Raw genomic sequence first — 16,338 nt, 5'->3', positions numbered from 1 at the left:
GTGTCAGTGTCACGCCACCTCCCTCCTCTTCCTCGCGCTCCTCCTAGTAGGTGAGCGCCAGCCTCGCGATACCCTCGTGAGTGCAAGCCGGGCTCGCGGCGGGCTCGGGCTGGATGCTGACGGGCGTGCGGTGCGGTCACCATGCAAAGGTTACACCGGATCCTGCTCCTCCGCTGGACCCGCACGGCTCACAGTGGCCGCCGGGGCGTGTTGTTGTTGTAGCAGCAGCTGCTGCCCGGACGGACGGCGTCGAGCCAGCTGACGGTGTAACGTCACTAAAGAGTGGAAGAAGTGATGCGCGGCAGTGCGGGGTTTCCTACACTGCTAGAGCGGCTCCATGAGTGTCCAAAGTAACAGTGGAAGTTTGGAGGCGACGCCATCTTGGTCGCGGCTCTCCTCGTCCCCGACGGTTTATCAACAACACGTACCTCCGACCGCAAAGAGCAGAGAAGGTAACACCGTCCGTTCCTGACCTATTGTCCGCTTGGAAGTGCGTCCTGTGCGGGTATTGTCTTGTTGTTGCGGGGCTCGGAGTGGGAAAAAAAAAAAAAATGCATGTCAAGTTCACGGATACCGTGAACTGGAAGCCAAACGTCAGCTGTCAGTGCAGCTGATGGCCAGTCCTGGAGCACAGAGAGCTGCTCACTGCACAAAGACTGCTGCATCCGTCAGCCACACTGTTATAGCATTAACAAGCCTAGCTTGCAACAATAGCAACATTTCTAAATCACTTTCAAACACAGTTTAAACGTATCTAGTTGGATGTATTTTAATATACTAGTGCGTGTCTCTTATAGTGCATTACAATGCATGTTGGTGGCTGCTGAAGGCCGTGGATTCTGGATCAATCTGGGTGCTTCTCCATATGAAACGACATTATTATTATTATTATTAGTATTATTATTATTATTATTATAATTATTACTTGTTAGCAGTTTCTGTCTAATGCCTCAACTATTTGGACGCCTGTATTTACACTAGTGAACTTATGATGATGTTTTCCTTCTAAACAGTAGTAACACAGGGCCTCTCTCACCCTTTGCTGCTGCTGCTGCTTTGGGACACATTTTAAAGTTCAGGCACTGACATAGGACAATAATGCCTGGCTTTGCATTGCAACCTCTACTCTAATTTTCATTGAATGGTGGCATCTCTATCACAGGGAACATCACTACAACATTAAATCTACAAAGTTCACACTAGATGCAAAAATAACTGAAATCAGAATAGTTCTATTGCCAAGTAGAGTTGAAAACAATACCAGGATTGTGACAAAAACAAACAAAGAAAAACAAACTAGAAATGGTGTAATAACAATAATAATAACAAATATAAATATAAAAGATGGATATGAACCTATATACAAGCAGTGGAGGTAATATTGTCTTATGATGGTGGTCAGTGATATATATTGTGATCAATAATAATTATTAATAAATATTTGTCATAAATATTAATAATAATATAATAATAGGCTGTGTGCATTTATGTTCCCAACACATCAGCAGCTCTCATTCTTGAATTTTAATTTGTAATCTATCTACAAACGTGCAGCCTACCATATTTATTTACTGTGTTGACAAATGCAGTGGCATTGTAACAGCAGTGCTAAATATAGAGCAGAGGTGGGCTAGGCTGGTTCTAGAGGGCCGCTGTCCTGCATGTATCTGATTATAATGTGTAGCCCATTATCAGGCCTTCGTCAGAGCTACATGATAATCCTAGTACAGAACCAAAAAAATCCCTCCTCAAAATATGTTTTTATTTTAATTATTCTATCTGTTCCATCACTCATAGGTTGTTAAAATGGCTAGCTCTAGTACCAGTAGTTAAATAGCATACACACTTACAGTAGGGAGAAGATCCCTGGAGATCTCTATTAAGGGGCCCTGCTCCTACAGTGCGCGTGTGTAACATTTGGTCCCTACGAGTATGATAATATGCACGTGTGTTTGGGTTAATTAATAGCTAATAAATGCCCTTTGATCCACCACTACTACCAATTTGAATTTGAGTGTTTTTTTTTCCTCTATCGTCCGTCAAATGTAACACGATACACTTGGCGTCTTACCTTACCATGCCGACGTCCTGTCAATAGGCCCCATGGAGGAGCTTCACAGTCTGGACCCCAGGAGACAGGAGCTGCTGGAGGCCAGGTTCACTGGAGCGGTCAGCGGCAACACGGGAGGCAGCACTGGAAGCGCCAGCGGCGGTGCCAAGGTATAACGCCACCATCTGAAGACCTTTATTTTGAATGGCGTCACACTCACCCATACAGTCAGATGGATTGATAATCAGATTATAATTGCAGCTATTTGTGAAATGTGTTTTAATGTAGACAACGTAAGTAAATAGTGCAGGAAAAGTTTTTTAGGAAGACATTCAGGACTCCTGGATGTGTTTGTGTGGTGGAAATAGGCCAAGTGACACACCTTGAAACTGAAAATCTGGATTCCTGTCAGATGTGGCAGACGAAAGGTTTGGCTAGTTGACACGTACAACGTCAACACTTGAACAGAGCCACACGCCTCTGCTCTTGAGTTTGATGAATCTATTATTAGTGGTGGATTTCTTGATGTGTGCAGGGACTTGCAAATGAATCGTCAAACCACAGTTATGGAAGCCTGGGCTCATCCAGCGACAAAGAATCTGAGGTAAACATTTTGTGTTTCACTGACACTTTCAGCATGTTTACTAGTGCTGGGCAATATATCAAGATTAAATATATATCGAGTATTTTGGCTATATAGAAAATTACAATATTTCCTATAATGATATATTTTTATTTTACATCTTATTTTGTATTAAAATATTAGTTTTCAGTGTCGCTGCTTTCAATAATTTTCTATACTCTATGCTATACTTTAAAATGTTATTAATGTGAAATATGTATTGTATGTTTCAGGATTGTAAAATAACCAAAGTTAACTTTTTAACTATTGATTGAGCTTTTGTGAAAAATTGTATTGATGTGGATTTTTGCTAATATGCATATTACATTTGACTAATTGACTTGATAAATACCAACAAAGTCAGGAAGACTAGAACTAAGACCAAATAAAAAAATATATCTAATAGGCCTTGGCAATATATCAAGATTCATAGAGATTTCATTGATATTTTTTTTAATATATTTCATCATTTTGAAGAGTCGCTACTTTTGCTACTTCTCAGAAAAGCACTGTTAGATTGATTGCTGAGTGCATCCTGGTCCAGACCATCCCCTAAACAAGCCACACTACAGAACTCACTCACACGTGCTGTCCCTAATAAGAGAAAAAGCCAGAAGTGGCACATGTTTTGCAGCTGTTAACAAATGTGCCTGTATGGCATTTTTCATCAGGAAATTGAACCCAGAATGGTTTTTCAGGTTGGATTTTGTTTAAATTAACAATATCGAGATTTATGTTGTATATCATCATTTTGAGAAAATACATTGAGTTATAAGTTTTGGTCCATATCGCACAGCCCTAACGTTTACACACACGCCTGTATTAGCCTCCTTTCTGTGCATCTGTCCCACTTCTTCTTCTTCACTCTCCTAGAGCTCTGATTTGAAAAGAGGGAGCTCCCCTGCTTACTCCGTATGTATTTCTGCCTGCTTCCTTTTCTCTGCTGAACACACTACTACTGAAGTCTGCTTTTGTTTGGGTTCAGCGAATCTATCTTCTTCTATCTTCTCTTTCTCCCATTTCATATCGATTCCCAGACTCCAGAGAAGAAGCACTCTGAATCATCCCGGGGACGGAAAAGGAAAGCCGATACTTACTCGGAGAGCAGTCAAGGTACTGAGAGCAGCTGATAGATTCAGGTTAAAAAATAAATGATCTTTAGATAGAATAATGTGTGATTTGTTTGCAGGGAAGACGTCTACGCGTGGGCCGAAGATCAGCGATTACTTTGACGTGAGTGTTCCAGGCAGTTACATCTTTGATCGCTGCCGTTCTAAGCACAGTACTGAAGTTACTGTTTTTCTATGTAAAAAGTTTCAGAGTGGAAATGGCTCCAGTCCAGTTCGAGGCCTCCCGTCAGCTCGCCGCTCTCCTCAGAGCTCACACTCCGCCCCAGGCTCAATTGTGAGTTTAAGACTAAAACAGCGCTCAAACATTTTGACGATCCCTGCAAAAGACGTTTTTTTTTTTTTTTTTTTTTTTTCATTTGTAGATTCGACAGAACAGCTCTTCTCCCACCAGAATGTGTTTTATGGAATCCAACCTCAAGGCTTCCACCAGCAAATCCATCCAGGTAGGCGATCGCACTGACATGACACATGAGTTGTATACACCAGTGTTTCTCAAATGGGGGTACGCGATGGCACCACAGGGGGTACTTGAGAGAGAGAGAGAGGTGAAAATTACCAAATGAAAGCGTTAGAAATATAGGGTTTTATAATGTTTATTTTTATTTAAAAATTATAGTAATACTAAATGTTACCAGCAACTCACAAAATGACACCAAAAACACGCACACTAAGAGAAAAAAAAAATACTATTACCAGCAACACAAAAAATGACAACAAAGACACTGAATGAGAGAAAAACACACAAACACTCAAAAATAACAGAGACACATACAAAACAACAAAAGAAACAACCAAATGACACCAAAAACACACACACTGAGAGAGATTAATTTAAATAATACCTACAACACACAAAACGACAACAAAAGCACAGAAAATAAGAGAAAAATATACTGGAAAATAAAACGAACAGACACCAAAACACAGACGATAGAAATGATCTTAATTAGAACATGAACATGAACATACAAGGATCAGTCTCGGTCCCACATCAGGAAAGAAACTTTAAGTTTATTCATGAGACAAAAAATGAGATTCATTAAAATGTGTGTTTTTACTTATTAATTACACATCATTCTGTTCTATAGTTGTTTTTCAAAGTATTCTGAGCAAAATATTGAAGTTGGACAAAGGTGGTACTTGCATTCAAAAGTAAGAGAAATGGGGAACTTGAGCCAAAAAAGTTTGAGAACCACTGGTTTACACCATCGAGTCATCGGCTCATTTCCTGCTTGTGTTTGTGGATTATTAAGACTGAACTGACGGGTCTGAAGCTCGCTGCTCTGGAAACCAACAAAAGTCTGGACCTGGAAAAGAAAGAAGGACGAATAGATGATTTGCTCAGGGTGAGTTAAAGTTGGTTAGTTTCGTGCAGGTTTTATGTTATTCCTACGAAAATAAGATGTTCATGTTGATTTTTTATTATTTTTAAGGCAAACTGTGATTTGCGAAGACAAATCGACGAACAACAGAAGCTTTTGGAGAAATACAAGGAGAGACTGAACAAGTGCATCACTATGAGCAAGAAGCTGCTCATAGAGAAGGTATGTTTTTGGGTTGATCCCGTGTCACATGACCAGACTGGTGTTACCTTAACATAGTTTATGTGCCGCCTGCAAATGATGATGATTTATCATGGAGGGGCCACAAAAAATGTGATTGTTTGTGTTTGAAATGGCATACTCAGTACCATACAGTACACTACAAACTTCTGTTTATTCACCAGCTGTAAAAGTTCTGAAAACATTTGAAGCAAGAAAGTGACCAAGTAGAATATCAACATGTGGTCAATTTGATGCATAAAACTCGCAGAAAGCCATTTCAGAGATTTTCGGAGACCCACCATTGTGCTACTGACAAAACTTCTGTTTTAATTTCAAAACAAGAGCCCTATTTCCAAAACCTAACGGATGAAAAGAAGAGATACTTTTGTTTTGAAAAGGATATGTTTGATTTTTATATTGAAGCTGGTCCCAGGACAATTTTACGTTCCGCTCGCAATGCATCATGGGGCAGTTTAGTATGAGTAGTGTGTCCACCATGCATACATTAAAACATTTTCTTGATATCGTATATATCTGGGTATTTCTCGCATACTCAAATCTTTTTATACTATCTAATGTGAACGCACTATATACTCAATTTGACGTCAAGCTTTGTATGAGTAGTACGTTAGTGTGCCATTTCGAACACGGCCGTTGTCTGATCCAAGGGCCACATTAAGAATAATGACCAATCTGAGCATTAATAGAGGCAAGAAAAAAGGGTTTATTCTGTATTAGTAGTATTGTGTGTTTTTTTGAGTCATTTTTGTACATTTGTCTCTCATTTTATGTTTTTTGTTGTTTTGAATATTTTTCTGTTGTTTAGTATGCTTTTTTGGAGGCATTTTGTGTATTGTCATTATGGTTTTGTAGGGTGTTATGGCCCCCTCAAGATAATATCTCAGAAGGCTTGATGGGCTGCACCATAAATGACGCCATAACAGAATTAAAGGTTTTCAAAGTATTTATTAACAAAAAGTAATTAAAAGTAGCAACAGAATGAAACAAAAGGGACTGGAGATCCTGGCCAAACTAAACAAAAGTAGGGAGGATACTGGGCCAACCCTATAATGGGCCGTCGCACCCAGCGTTAACCCTCCAAACTACAAAAAGTACACAACACTAAATCTACAGAAACACAAAAACAGGACTGCCATAAATCACCAGCACAAACTAAAATAATAGTCTAATGTTGTGGCTCCCTTCCTTCTGGTCCTCTCAGCTCTTTTATACAGCTCTTCCTCCCTTTCCACCTGATTGCTGAGGTTAGAGGGAGGATGGGCAGGCTGAGATGCCAGGAGGCACCTGCTGTAACATAGGGTATTATTTGTATGTATTTTTCAGATTTTATTGTTGTGGGTTTAGGTATGATCCTTTTGTGTTTTTCTGTAATTGTGTATGTTTTTTTTTTTAGTTATTTTGTGTATTCTTGTCTAATGTTCTATGTTTTTGGAGTCATTTTCATGTATTTTGATGACCATTTTCTTTATGTTTCTGTTGTTTTTGTGTGTTTTGGGAGATATGTTGTGTATTTTTGTCATACATTTATGTTGGGTTTTTTTTTATCTTCTATTTTTTTTTGTGTGCATTTTTTTCTTGAGTTACAGCACTTAGTAAAACACTCTGAACAAACTGAACAGACCCGCCATAATGTGGTCACTTAATTAAATACCAATGAAGATTTACGCTACTAGAGCTTAGAAGTAGTTTTTAATGCCTGATTCTCTAACACTCTGCATGTGGAGATGGTTTTATTTTAATTTCAGATTAAACATTTAATTAGAATATTTTCTAATCTGCTTTATTTATCATTGTCTGTTTTTGTGTGTTTGGTTCTTGTCACTAGAGTACCCAGGAGAAGCAGTCGTGTCGCGAGAAGAGCATGCAGGATCGCCTTCGTCTGGGCCACTTCACCACTGTTCGACACGGAGCCTCGTACACAGAGCAGTGGACTGACGGATATGCATTCCAGAACCTCATTAAGTGAGACATTTTCAACACATTTGCTGTCAGAAAAACTGCTTTTATTAATTTTCCCTGCATTGTGCATTAACTGAATGGTCAGTGCGTGCATCATTTCACAGCCTCAAGCTAAAAAAAAAAGGTGAAAGGCTTCTTTTCTGCCTTTGTGTTAACTGACCATTCTTTTCTCTTTTCTATGAATGTGTTGATTCTCCACAGACAGCAGGAAGGCATCAACCAGCAGCGGGAGGACATAGAGCGGCAGAGGAAGCTGCTGGCCAAGAGGAAGCCCCCCAACCCTGCATCGCCCTCCATGTCTGTGGCCTCCACCTCTGAATCCAAACAGCGCAAAGCTAAGGTGGTCAATGGGAACGACTCGGACCCCTTCCTCAAGCCCTCGCTGCCCCAGCTGTGAGTGATCTGCCGAAAATACATCTTCCAAAAATGTCTATCATTATGGTTCTGGTCAGCCATGTTGACGTGTTGTCACATCACCAGGTTGACCCTCGCTGAATACCACGAACAGGAAGAAATCTTTAAGCTGCGGCTTGGACATCTGAAAAAGGTCAGTGGTTAATGATCTTTATCGAAAACTGATAAAAAGCCAAAGATGCTTCTGTTATATCGTTAATAATCTGCAAAAATGTTTCCAACATGTGAGTATTAGTTACATTTCCTAATGTTTGACGCCCTCAGGAAGAAGCAGAGATCCAGGCTGAGCTGGAGCGGTTGGAGCGGGTCAGGAACCTTCACATCCGAGAGCTGAAGAGGATAAATAATGAAGACAGCTCAGCGTGAGTTTAAAGGACGAGCTGTCAAACAACTGCAAATTCAATATTTGAGATTTAAAAGGATGAAATTTGGATGTTTGTTCAGACATATTTATGTGGGAAGATCTAATCATTTAGCTTTGATAAAAACAAAAACAAACTGATATTAAATGTTTGCTTCAGGATATTGATGTCAACAGTGTTGACATGTAAACAGTCGATGAAAAATACTATTATACTAATATTTTTTTCACGTTCAAACGAGGGGTTGAACAGACGAGTTGACTTAAGTGATGTCTTGCAACTGTCTACATGACGTCGACGAGTCGCAATACCAGAATTTTGCCCACGATGATGGCGCAACACAGCAAACAAGAGTCCTACTACCCCTACACGGCAAGGCAGCACAACATCAAGCGTTTATCACTCCTTCCTGGTTTGTGCTCAAACTGCACCTGGTAGGCAGATGCTATGGCTAATATACATGTTAACGTTAGCTGTAGTGGTCACATGTTTGTGTATTAAGCAGATCTGGAAAACATCAGCAGCGCGGGAAGACCGCTGTTGTGCCAAAATCCGTGACCTGGAATAATCTGTGACCGGAGGAGACGACAGTTCCAACCCCTAGCTATTAAGGAGCTATTTACTCCCCCTTAAACATGACGCTCCGGTGGATGAAGTAAATGCAGACTGGAGAAGAATTATAAACGTGTTTAAGGGGGAGTAAATGTCCGCCGAGAAGCTGCAGGGGTTGGAACTGTCGACACCTGCAGTCACAGATTTATTCAGGTCACAGATTTTGGCACAACACCGGCACTCGGCTGCCACTCGGCTTGGCTCTGGCTCTTGGTGACGTCATCGACTAGTCGACTCGACTAGTATGCAAATAAAGTCGACCTTTAAAATTATGAAGTCGTTCAACCCCTAGTTCAAACTGCTGTACAATTACAGCAAACTCCCAGTATACAGGATTGTGCTTTATGAAGTGTTATGTTAAAGGGATCATCCACTCTTTTTACAAATGTGGCCTAAAACTTTTGAAATGTACTTATTAGAAGATCTATGCCTAACAAAACACATTATTTCGCGCCATATAAATTTTATTGACTTTTAAAATCGGGACTACTTTACTGGTTTATAGCCTGTGTTCTGCCATCTTGGAAACATCCCATTGTTTTCTATTGGAGTGAAACATTCAGTCTGCTTTTTAGATCATTTAGCAGCTTTCTTTGGTCAAAATGCCAATATATGCTGGTTTTGGTTACTCTAAATAATCAGGAAGAGTTAAAGATGTCAATGTAACCCTCTTTTGCTATAGGTATAGATCTTCTAATAAGTAAGTTTCAAAGGTTTTAGGCCACATTTGTTAAAACAGTGGAGGATCCCTTTAAAGTAATGTATTATTGAAATCCACTCAGTCTACTTATTATCGACCAAACTGCTGAATTTGTTGCTAAAAAAACCAGAACTACAATATAACGTGCTGCTGTCACACTGTTAACTATCAACACTTCTGTATCAGACTCAATACCAGTCCCGAGCTTGCTTTCAGAAATGTAATATTTCATGAAGACTAAAAATCAGCTCTGCACATGTGAGGCAGATAATATAGTTTCCACATTTTTCATAATGATGATGATGAGTCAGATTTGTCATGCTGATATTGTTTGTCCTCACAGGTTTAAAGACCATCCTACTCTGAATGAGAGGTACCTTCTTCTGCACTTGTTGGGCAGAGGCGGCTTTAGCGAAGTCTATAAGGTACTGTGTGTCTGTGCGTGTGTGTGTGCGTGACCAAAGGCACCTTTTCTTCTTTTTTGTTTGTTTGTGCAACTGTCTATGTAAAATGTGTGTGTGTTCTGTTTTGGAACATGTAGGCCTTTGACCTCTTTGAGCAGCGCTATGCAGCGGTTAAAATCCACCAGCTCAACAAGAACTGGAGAGAAGAGAAGAAGGAGAACTATCACAAGTAGGTGTCCACACACACACACACACACACACACACACACACACACGGTGCTAAGAAGTGTCCACAGTTGCACACTCTGCATTGACACCTCTTCCCCTTTAGGCATGCATGCAGGGAGTACCGGATACATAAACAGTTGGACCATCCTAGAATAGTCAAACTGTACGACTACTTCTCCCTGGACACTGACACGTGAGTGACCTTTGACCTCAGCCAGCTGCAGCCCTGCAGGGAGCACTGGGCTAATGTGAGATGGGTCAGAGTCGAACAGTGGTTCTCAAACTTTTTTGGGGTATTTCCCACTTTGAACGAAGGTGAACTTTTAAGCCCCACCTGCGCCCATTGCCGCCCAAATAATCCTGACTAATAAAACATTTTCAAATGTGTTGAACTAACGGGGAACAAGTAACATCATATTTCCTAATATATCAAAAACTAAATTAAACTAATCACCTGCATGAAAAAACAAATGTAAAAGTGCAGTAGTCAAAAATACAGGAAATAACGAAACTTTGTTTGCAATCTGTACCAAAAAGCTTTAAAAAACCAAAAAGGAAATTATTATTTTTTTTAAGTCTAAGCATAAGTTTATTGTTCTGCTGCATGTGAAGTTCATGCCAACGTAAAATTGTATTTTTGCTCTTTAGTTCCCCGTTACATTTAGTTCCCGGTCACATATCGAATGCAGTCTTATAATCCAATGCTTACATTTTTAGGCGTCTAATTATTACTTTCCTTTTGTGTAGGTGTTTTGTTCAGTGTTAATTATCTTTATTATCAATGAAGAAAGCCATTTAAGAAGATTGGCATGAAATTGAAAATGTCCTCCTGTTTGGCGCACCACACGCTTTGAGAAGTACTGGGGTAGAAGCAAATCACATTTAGATCATGGTTCTGCTTCAACTAAGATTTGTAAAGGAATTTGAAAGTCTTTGAGGGATGGATGTGTATTATTGATGTGATCAGCGTTATTTACGTCAGTGGTTCCAGACCTTGAATTATTGAAGCCCCGCCCCTCTACATTTGTCAGATATAAGACCATTGAAGGACGAAGACTGGAAGAAAATGTATTTTAACAAGCACAATTTTTATGCATATTAGCAACTGCAGCTGCTGAGTGTAACTTATCATATCTTATGGAATGTGACTTTGTGTACTTGCTTGCTCTTTCAGATTCTGCACAGTGCTGGAGTTTTGTGAAGGAAACGACTTGGACTTCTACCTGAAGCAGAACAAGCTGATGTCAGAGAAAGAGGCTCGCTCCATTGTCATGCAGATCGTCAGCGCTCTGCGTTACCTCAATGAAATCAAACCCCCCATCATCCACTACGACCTCAAACCAGGTGGGTGTAGATAAAAAAGAACACTTTGAAATGATTGCTTTAAGTAAAGGGTGTAACGATTCATCCATTATATCGATGAATGGATTTATATTCCTACAATTTAACTGTACTGTGGCTTTCCGGATGTCATTAATTGTTTTTAAATCAAATCATTTTAAATTAACCAATATTGTCCTTGAATCGAATCGGCAGTGCCAACGAATTGTGATTCAAATCGAATCGTTGCTAAAAAGGAATCGTTACACCCCTACTTTAAATGCTATATTTAAATAGTAATAGTCTTTAATTAATCTCACTATCTCACCCAGGCAACATCTTGTTAGTTGATGGTACTGCATGTGGAGAAATCAAAATCACAGACTTTGGCCTGTCTAAGATCATGGATGATGATAACTACGGTGTGGATGGAATGGACCTTACATCACAAGGAGCAGGGACCTACTGGTGAGACTCTGATACACTTTATTTTTTTTATTTATTTTTTTTTCCCCCTTAAGTGATTCATTAACAGTCCAAAACCTGGATTGTGAATTTTGTGTTCAGGTATCTTCCTCCGGAGTGTTTTGTGGTGGGCAAAGAGCCCCCAAAGATCTCCAGCAAGGTGGACGTGTGGTCTGTGGGTGTAATTTTCTTTCAGTGCCTCTATGGACGCAAGGTAAGATAATGTCAATTACAAGTGTCAATGAAACACTGAGAGTAAACCCAAAGTAAGATTTGACCACATCTAATTATCAATATTAGGAAGGCAATGAAACATTAATAAACAACAAAGACAAAAATTAAGAAAAGATGAACACATATAAAAATGTCTTCTATTTACTGTTTTTTTCCCCTCCTTTTTTGAATCATTGATAATGTACCGTGAACATGAATATTTTTACATTTTACAATAGCAACAATAATGAGTTGAATGGCCCGTTATTATCAGTCATCAATAATTTGGATGACCGAAATGTGACTAAACAAACCTGGATGGATTACGAACCTGTGTTTTTCTTTCTTTCACAGCCGTTTGGCCACAATCAGTCCCAGCAGGACATTCTCCAGGAGAACACCATCCTTAAAGCCACAGAGGTCCAGTTTCCCGCAAAACCACAGGCCAGCACCGAAGCCAAGGTAACAAGTCATCAGTCACTTCCTCTTTACACAACAACAATGCCTCCTGTGCTCACGCTCACTCCTGTGACCCTTGGGTCTAAACGGAACATTCAACTTTAATTTCTCAGATGATCATTGATCAAGCGTCTTACTTTTACTCTTTCTGGCAGTATTTTTGTGTTTTTATTGTTCGAACATCATTGACTCTAATCCTGTCTCTATTGTCTTGGTCAAACACAACACGAGAAAGCATGATTCAGCTTTTTTTTTGAGTCTCAATATATCAATAAAGCTATTGTATTCTAAGCTTTGAGTGGATTCATGCACATGCTAACAAAATGAACTGCTTGAACAAGCTAGGGCTGGACGATATTGGCCAAAACTCATATCTTGATATTTTTTTTTCAAAATAAAGTCCTACCAGAAATACAATTCAGGGTGAAATCTGCTGATGCCCAATGCCACACATGTACATTTAACAACAAACAGCTGCACAATATGTGCCACTTTAGGATTTTTTTTTTTACCAAAGCTATAAAAAAAATATATATGTATATATATCAATATAGGCGATATTGTAATATCGCCTATATTGAAAACTAAATAGAAAACTCGATATACAGTGGTGTGAAAAAGCGTTTGCCCCCTAAACCTAGGTAGTGCGACCCTTAGCAGCAAATATTGCAATCAAGTGTTTGCAATAACTTGAGTCTTTTACAACGCTGTGGAGGAATTTTGGCCCACTCATCTTTGCAGAATTGTTGTAATTCAGCCACATTGGAAGGTTTTCGAGCATGAACCACCTTTTTAAGGTCATGTCACAGCATCTCAATAGGACTGAGCTCAGGACTTTGACTAGGCCACTCCAAAGTCTTTATTTGGTTTTTCTTCAGCCATTCAGAGGTGGACTTGCTGGTGTGTTTTGGATCATTGTCCTGCTGTAGAAACCAAGTTGGCTTTAGCTTGAGGTCACGAACAGACCTTGTTTGATGATCTGAAACATTTAAGTGTGGAAAACATGCAAAAAAGTAAGAAATCAGGAAGGGGGAAAACACTTTTTCACACCACTGTATCTTGAATGTTGATTTATTGCTCAGCCCTAGAACAAGCAATGAACTATAAGAAAATGTGAATGGTTTGGAACATTTAGCTGCCTTTGCCAGAGCTGTTGCCTCCGCTAGTGCACGTGAGAGTTAGAGTTGTCAGTTCTGCCCACCAAAGGACTGTAAAACACATTGTGTGCTGTAAATGTAAAACCGTTATTTATAAAAAGTTGTAGATAAGTGTGTGTGAAATGCCGATCTCAGATCGTGAAAGATTAGAATGTGACGATGATCAGACAAATCACAGAGGTGGTTGAACTGGCCATAGAACACATACACACACGTGTGTTCTTATCCAATGGATCCAGCGTTGTTTTTTTTTCTGCTTAATTGGGATGTTTGCCCTTTCCCTTTTGATCCTCACCTACAGAGCCGCTAATGAAAGCCAATGTGAGGAGTCAGTCCCTAAAACCAACTCTCAAACAAACTCAGCATTAACGTGTGCCGTGTGTGCTCGTCTGTTGACATTTTTGAATGCCTTCCCAGTAGGAAGCAGGATGGATCTCTGTGTCGGGTTGGGTTACTGCTCTGACGCCAATCCACAAAGGCAAAACAAACAGCTTTGACAGACATTTGATAACGAGCCTCATACTGTATATATGTATGATAAAACAAGGAAGCACTGGAAAGATGTAATCAAAGCAGGAGCGCTTAATCGTGCAGTGGATATGATTGATGATTATTACCACCAATAATAATATATGTGACAAGGTCATGAATCGTGTCCACTGAGTAAATCTAATCTTTCTACCATGTAAAGTGGGAAAACTCAGGTGTTCACGCATAATTTGAGGTGGATTACATGCTTTTGCAGAGACAAATAGATGTGCTGTTTAAAATTTAATTAGGATGCTTTATTTTAAGAGTTTGGTCGAGGCAAACGTCACAACAACTAAATTGATGAAGAATTGAGAAAATGATGCATGTCAAAAATAAAAGCAAAGCCTGATCATGTTGTAAAGCAGAGGTTCCCAACACGGTGCCCGCGGGCACCAGGTAGCCCACATGGACTATGTGAGGGGCCCTCAGGAGCTCGAGTCACCAGTGAGCTCCATCTAAAATCTGATTTAGTTTCCAGAATAGTAGAGTTAAATACTGCTAATAAAGTTTTAGTATTCAATTCATTTACCACCTTCAAATGTTCTGTTGTATGGTGATTGGTATGTTTAAATCAGTATAATACAATGGATATAAATATTATTTTTAAAAACACAAGGTGAATTTTCTATCACATGTACTGCACAAATTGGGAAGAAATAAAGTATTTAATGTTGAAACCTACATTTTCTACCTTTTTAAGTTCTTAGCCTCTAAGATGTCCAATCTTTACATAAGATGTGTAAAAGTGAAGTATATCAACAACAAGTAATACAGCCTGCACAAACATTAGCTGTGTTTCCATTACAGAAAATTGCGCTTTGAACGTGTTTCCATTGAAGGTTGTTGTGAAATCTCCTCCCGCGAGACTTCGCTGCAGGAAGATGGACGCTCCAAACCTCCTTATAACACTCTGCATTCCTTTGTTGTTTTACGTCTAATAATTCTGTCAACACACATAGCACGCCTTGTTTTCTCAGCGTAATTTTCCATCGCTTTTTTGTGATACATTTCAATATCGAAACATCTGCAAAAATTTCCTCATGAAAGCGTAGAAACCTTTTAGCAATATTTGAGTGTTTTTTTTTCTCATTTCCATTACTAGTCTTTATTGCACTATTTAGATTTTGCGCATTTCCAAAGGTAAAGGAAACGCAACTCGTGCTTCAATGATCTACAAACATTTGTCTGTCCTGTGCAGGCGTTCATCCGCCGTTGTCTGGCCTACCGTAAGGAGGACAGGTTCGATGTTCACCAGCTCTGCTCCGACTCCTACCTCCTCCCTCACATGAGACGTTCAAACTCCTCCGGCTCCCTGCAGCCCTCCTCCTCCTCCTCCTCCGCCCTCACCTACTGACTCATGGAACTCATGGCAGAATGGACACGTCTGGATGTGGATGTTGCTTTTTACTACCTGATCTTTTCTTCCCGGAATAAGGAACTTATTGACATATGGGTGGAAAAGAGAAAAAAAAAAAGTCAATGAAGAATATGAGCTTGAACTTGAAACAGTGTGAGAAAGTCAAACTAAAGCGATGGAAGAATAAAAGGGAAGTGAAAATGAAGATGATGGAGCAGGAGAAATATCTGCTGGATGGGGTTTACAGACTTTTTAGCAGCACTATCCGAGCTTACTTTTCACAGCCGCTTCTGCACAATTCCGTACGCTAGTGTCATGTAGGTCGACAAGGATTCATTCATGTCATTGATTTTCAATGTCTTGTTGCCAGTACTAATAGAGCAGGGATGAGCGTCCAGCGAAATAACTTAACAGTGATACAAACTCTGACAACGCTTCATGAATGATAAAAAAAAAAAAATATATATATATACAATTTCTGTTGTTAGTTTGCTCATTTCAATCTGGATGATGTGTGTCTGAGGACAGATTTGGAAAAAGATACAGTTTTTTGTTACATTAGAAGAAGAAACAGTCCAAGTCTCTAAATTTGTTTTAACTTGTCATTCAAAGTGAGGATGGAGATGTTATACCAGGGGTGTCAAACTCATTTTAGTTCAGGGGCCAAATTAAGACCAGTTTTCATCTGGAAGTGGGCCGCAGAATTGCAGATTATAGGCGGGAAAACGAGCAGTTTTAAAGCAGAACTAAGTAACTTTTTCACCTTAATAAATCCTTTTGTGTTTATGGG

The 16,338-nt window shown here is 39.6% G+C and overlaps 1 protein-coding gene across 2 annotated transcripts; it reads left to right on the top strand.

Moving 5' to 3' along the window:
• LOC114479102 (serine/threonine-protein kinase tousled-like 1-B) lies at positions 1-16,020 on the top strand. Of its 2 annotated transcripts, XM_028472577.1 has the most exons (22): positions 1-452; positions 2,099-2,220; positions 2,586-2,654; positions 3,546-3,584; positions 3,710-3,785; positions 3,862-3,905; positions 3,987-4,076; positions 4,165-4,245; positions 5,056-5,148; positions 5,236-5,346; positions 7,193-7,329; positions 7,528-7,719; positions 7,807-7,873; positions 8,005-8,102; positions 9,758-9,839; positions 9,956-10,047; positions 10,150-10,239; positions 11,221-11,390; positions 11,699-11,834; positions 11,934-12,045; positions 12,399-12,506; positions 15,390-16,020. In XM_028472577.1, exons 1-22 carry the CDS (start codon positions 338-340, stop codon positions 15,543-15,545), a joined length of 2,280 nt encoding a protein of 759 aa, XP_028328378.1. In that variant the 5' UTR covers positions 1-337; the 3' UTR covers positions 15,546-16,020. The 2 variants fall into 2 exon arrangements, with proteins under 2 accessions (XP_028328378.1, XP_028328379.1); XM_028472578.1 differs by lacking the exon at positions 3,546-3,584 and having other exon boundaries at positions 2-452.
• The last annotated feature ends 318 nt before the right edge of the window (positions 16,021-16,338 follow it).

This window comes from Gouania willdenowi, chromosome 17 (genome assembly GCF_900634775.1).
Source record: "Gouania willdenowi chromosome 17, fGouWil2.1, whole genome shotgun sequence".
Classification (NCBI taxonomy): Eukaryota; Metazoa; Chordata; class Actinopteri; order Blenniiformes; family Gobiesocidae; genus Gouania; species Gouania willdenowi.
The sequence above is the reverse complement of the archived record's forward strand: the minus strand, read 5'-3'. Positions and strand labels throughout refer to the sequence as shown.

Excerpts from the sequence above, each read along its gene's own strand:
- LOC114479102 (XM_028472577.1), top strand. The coding sequence starts at position 338 with ATGAGTGTCCAAAGTAACAGTGGAAGTTTGGAGGCGACGCCATCTTGG. Across the intron at positions 4,077-4,164 it reads ACTCCGCCCCAGGCTCAATT|ATTCGACAGAACAGCTCTTC; the intron begins GTGAGTTTAAGA and ends TTTCATTTGTAG. Across the intron at positions 5,149-5,235 it reads GAATAGATGATTTGCTCAGG|GCAAACTGTGATTTGCGAAG; the intron begins GTGAGTTAAAGT and ends ATTATTTTTAAG.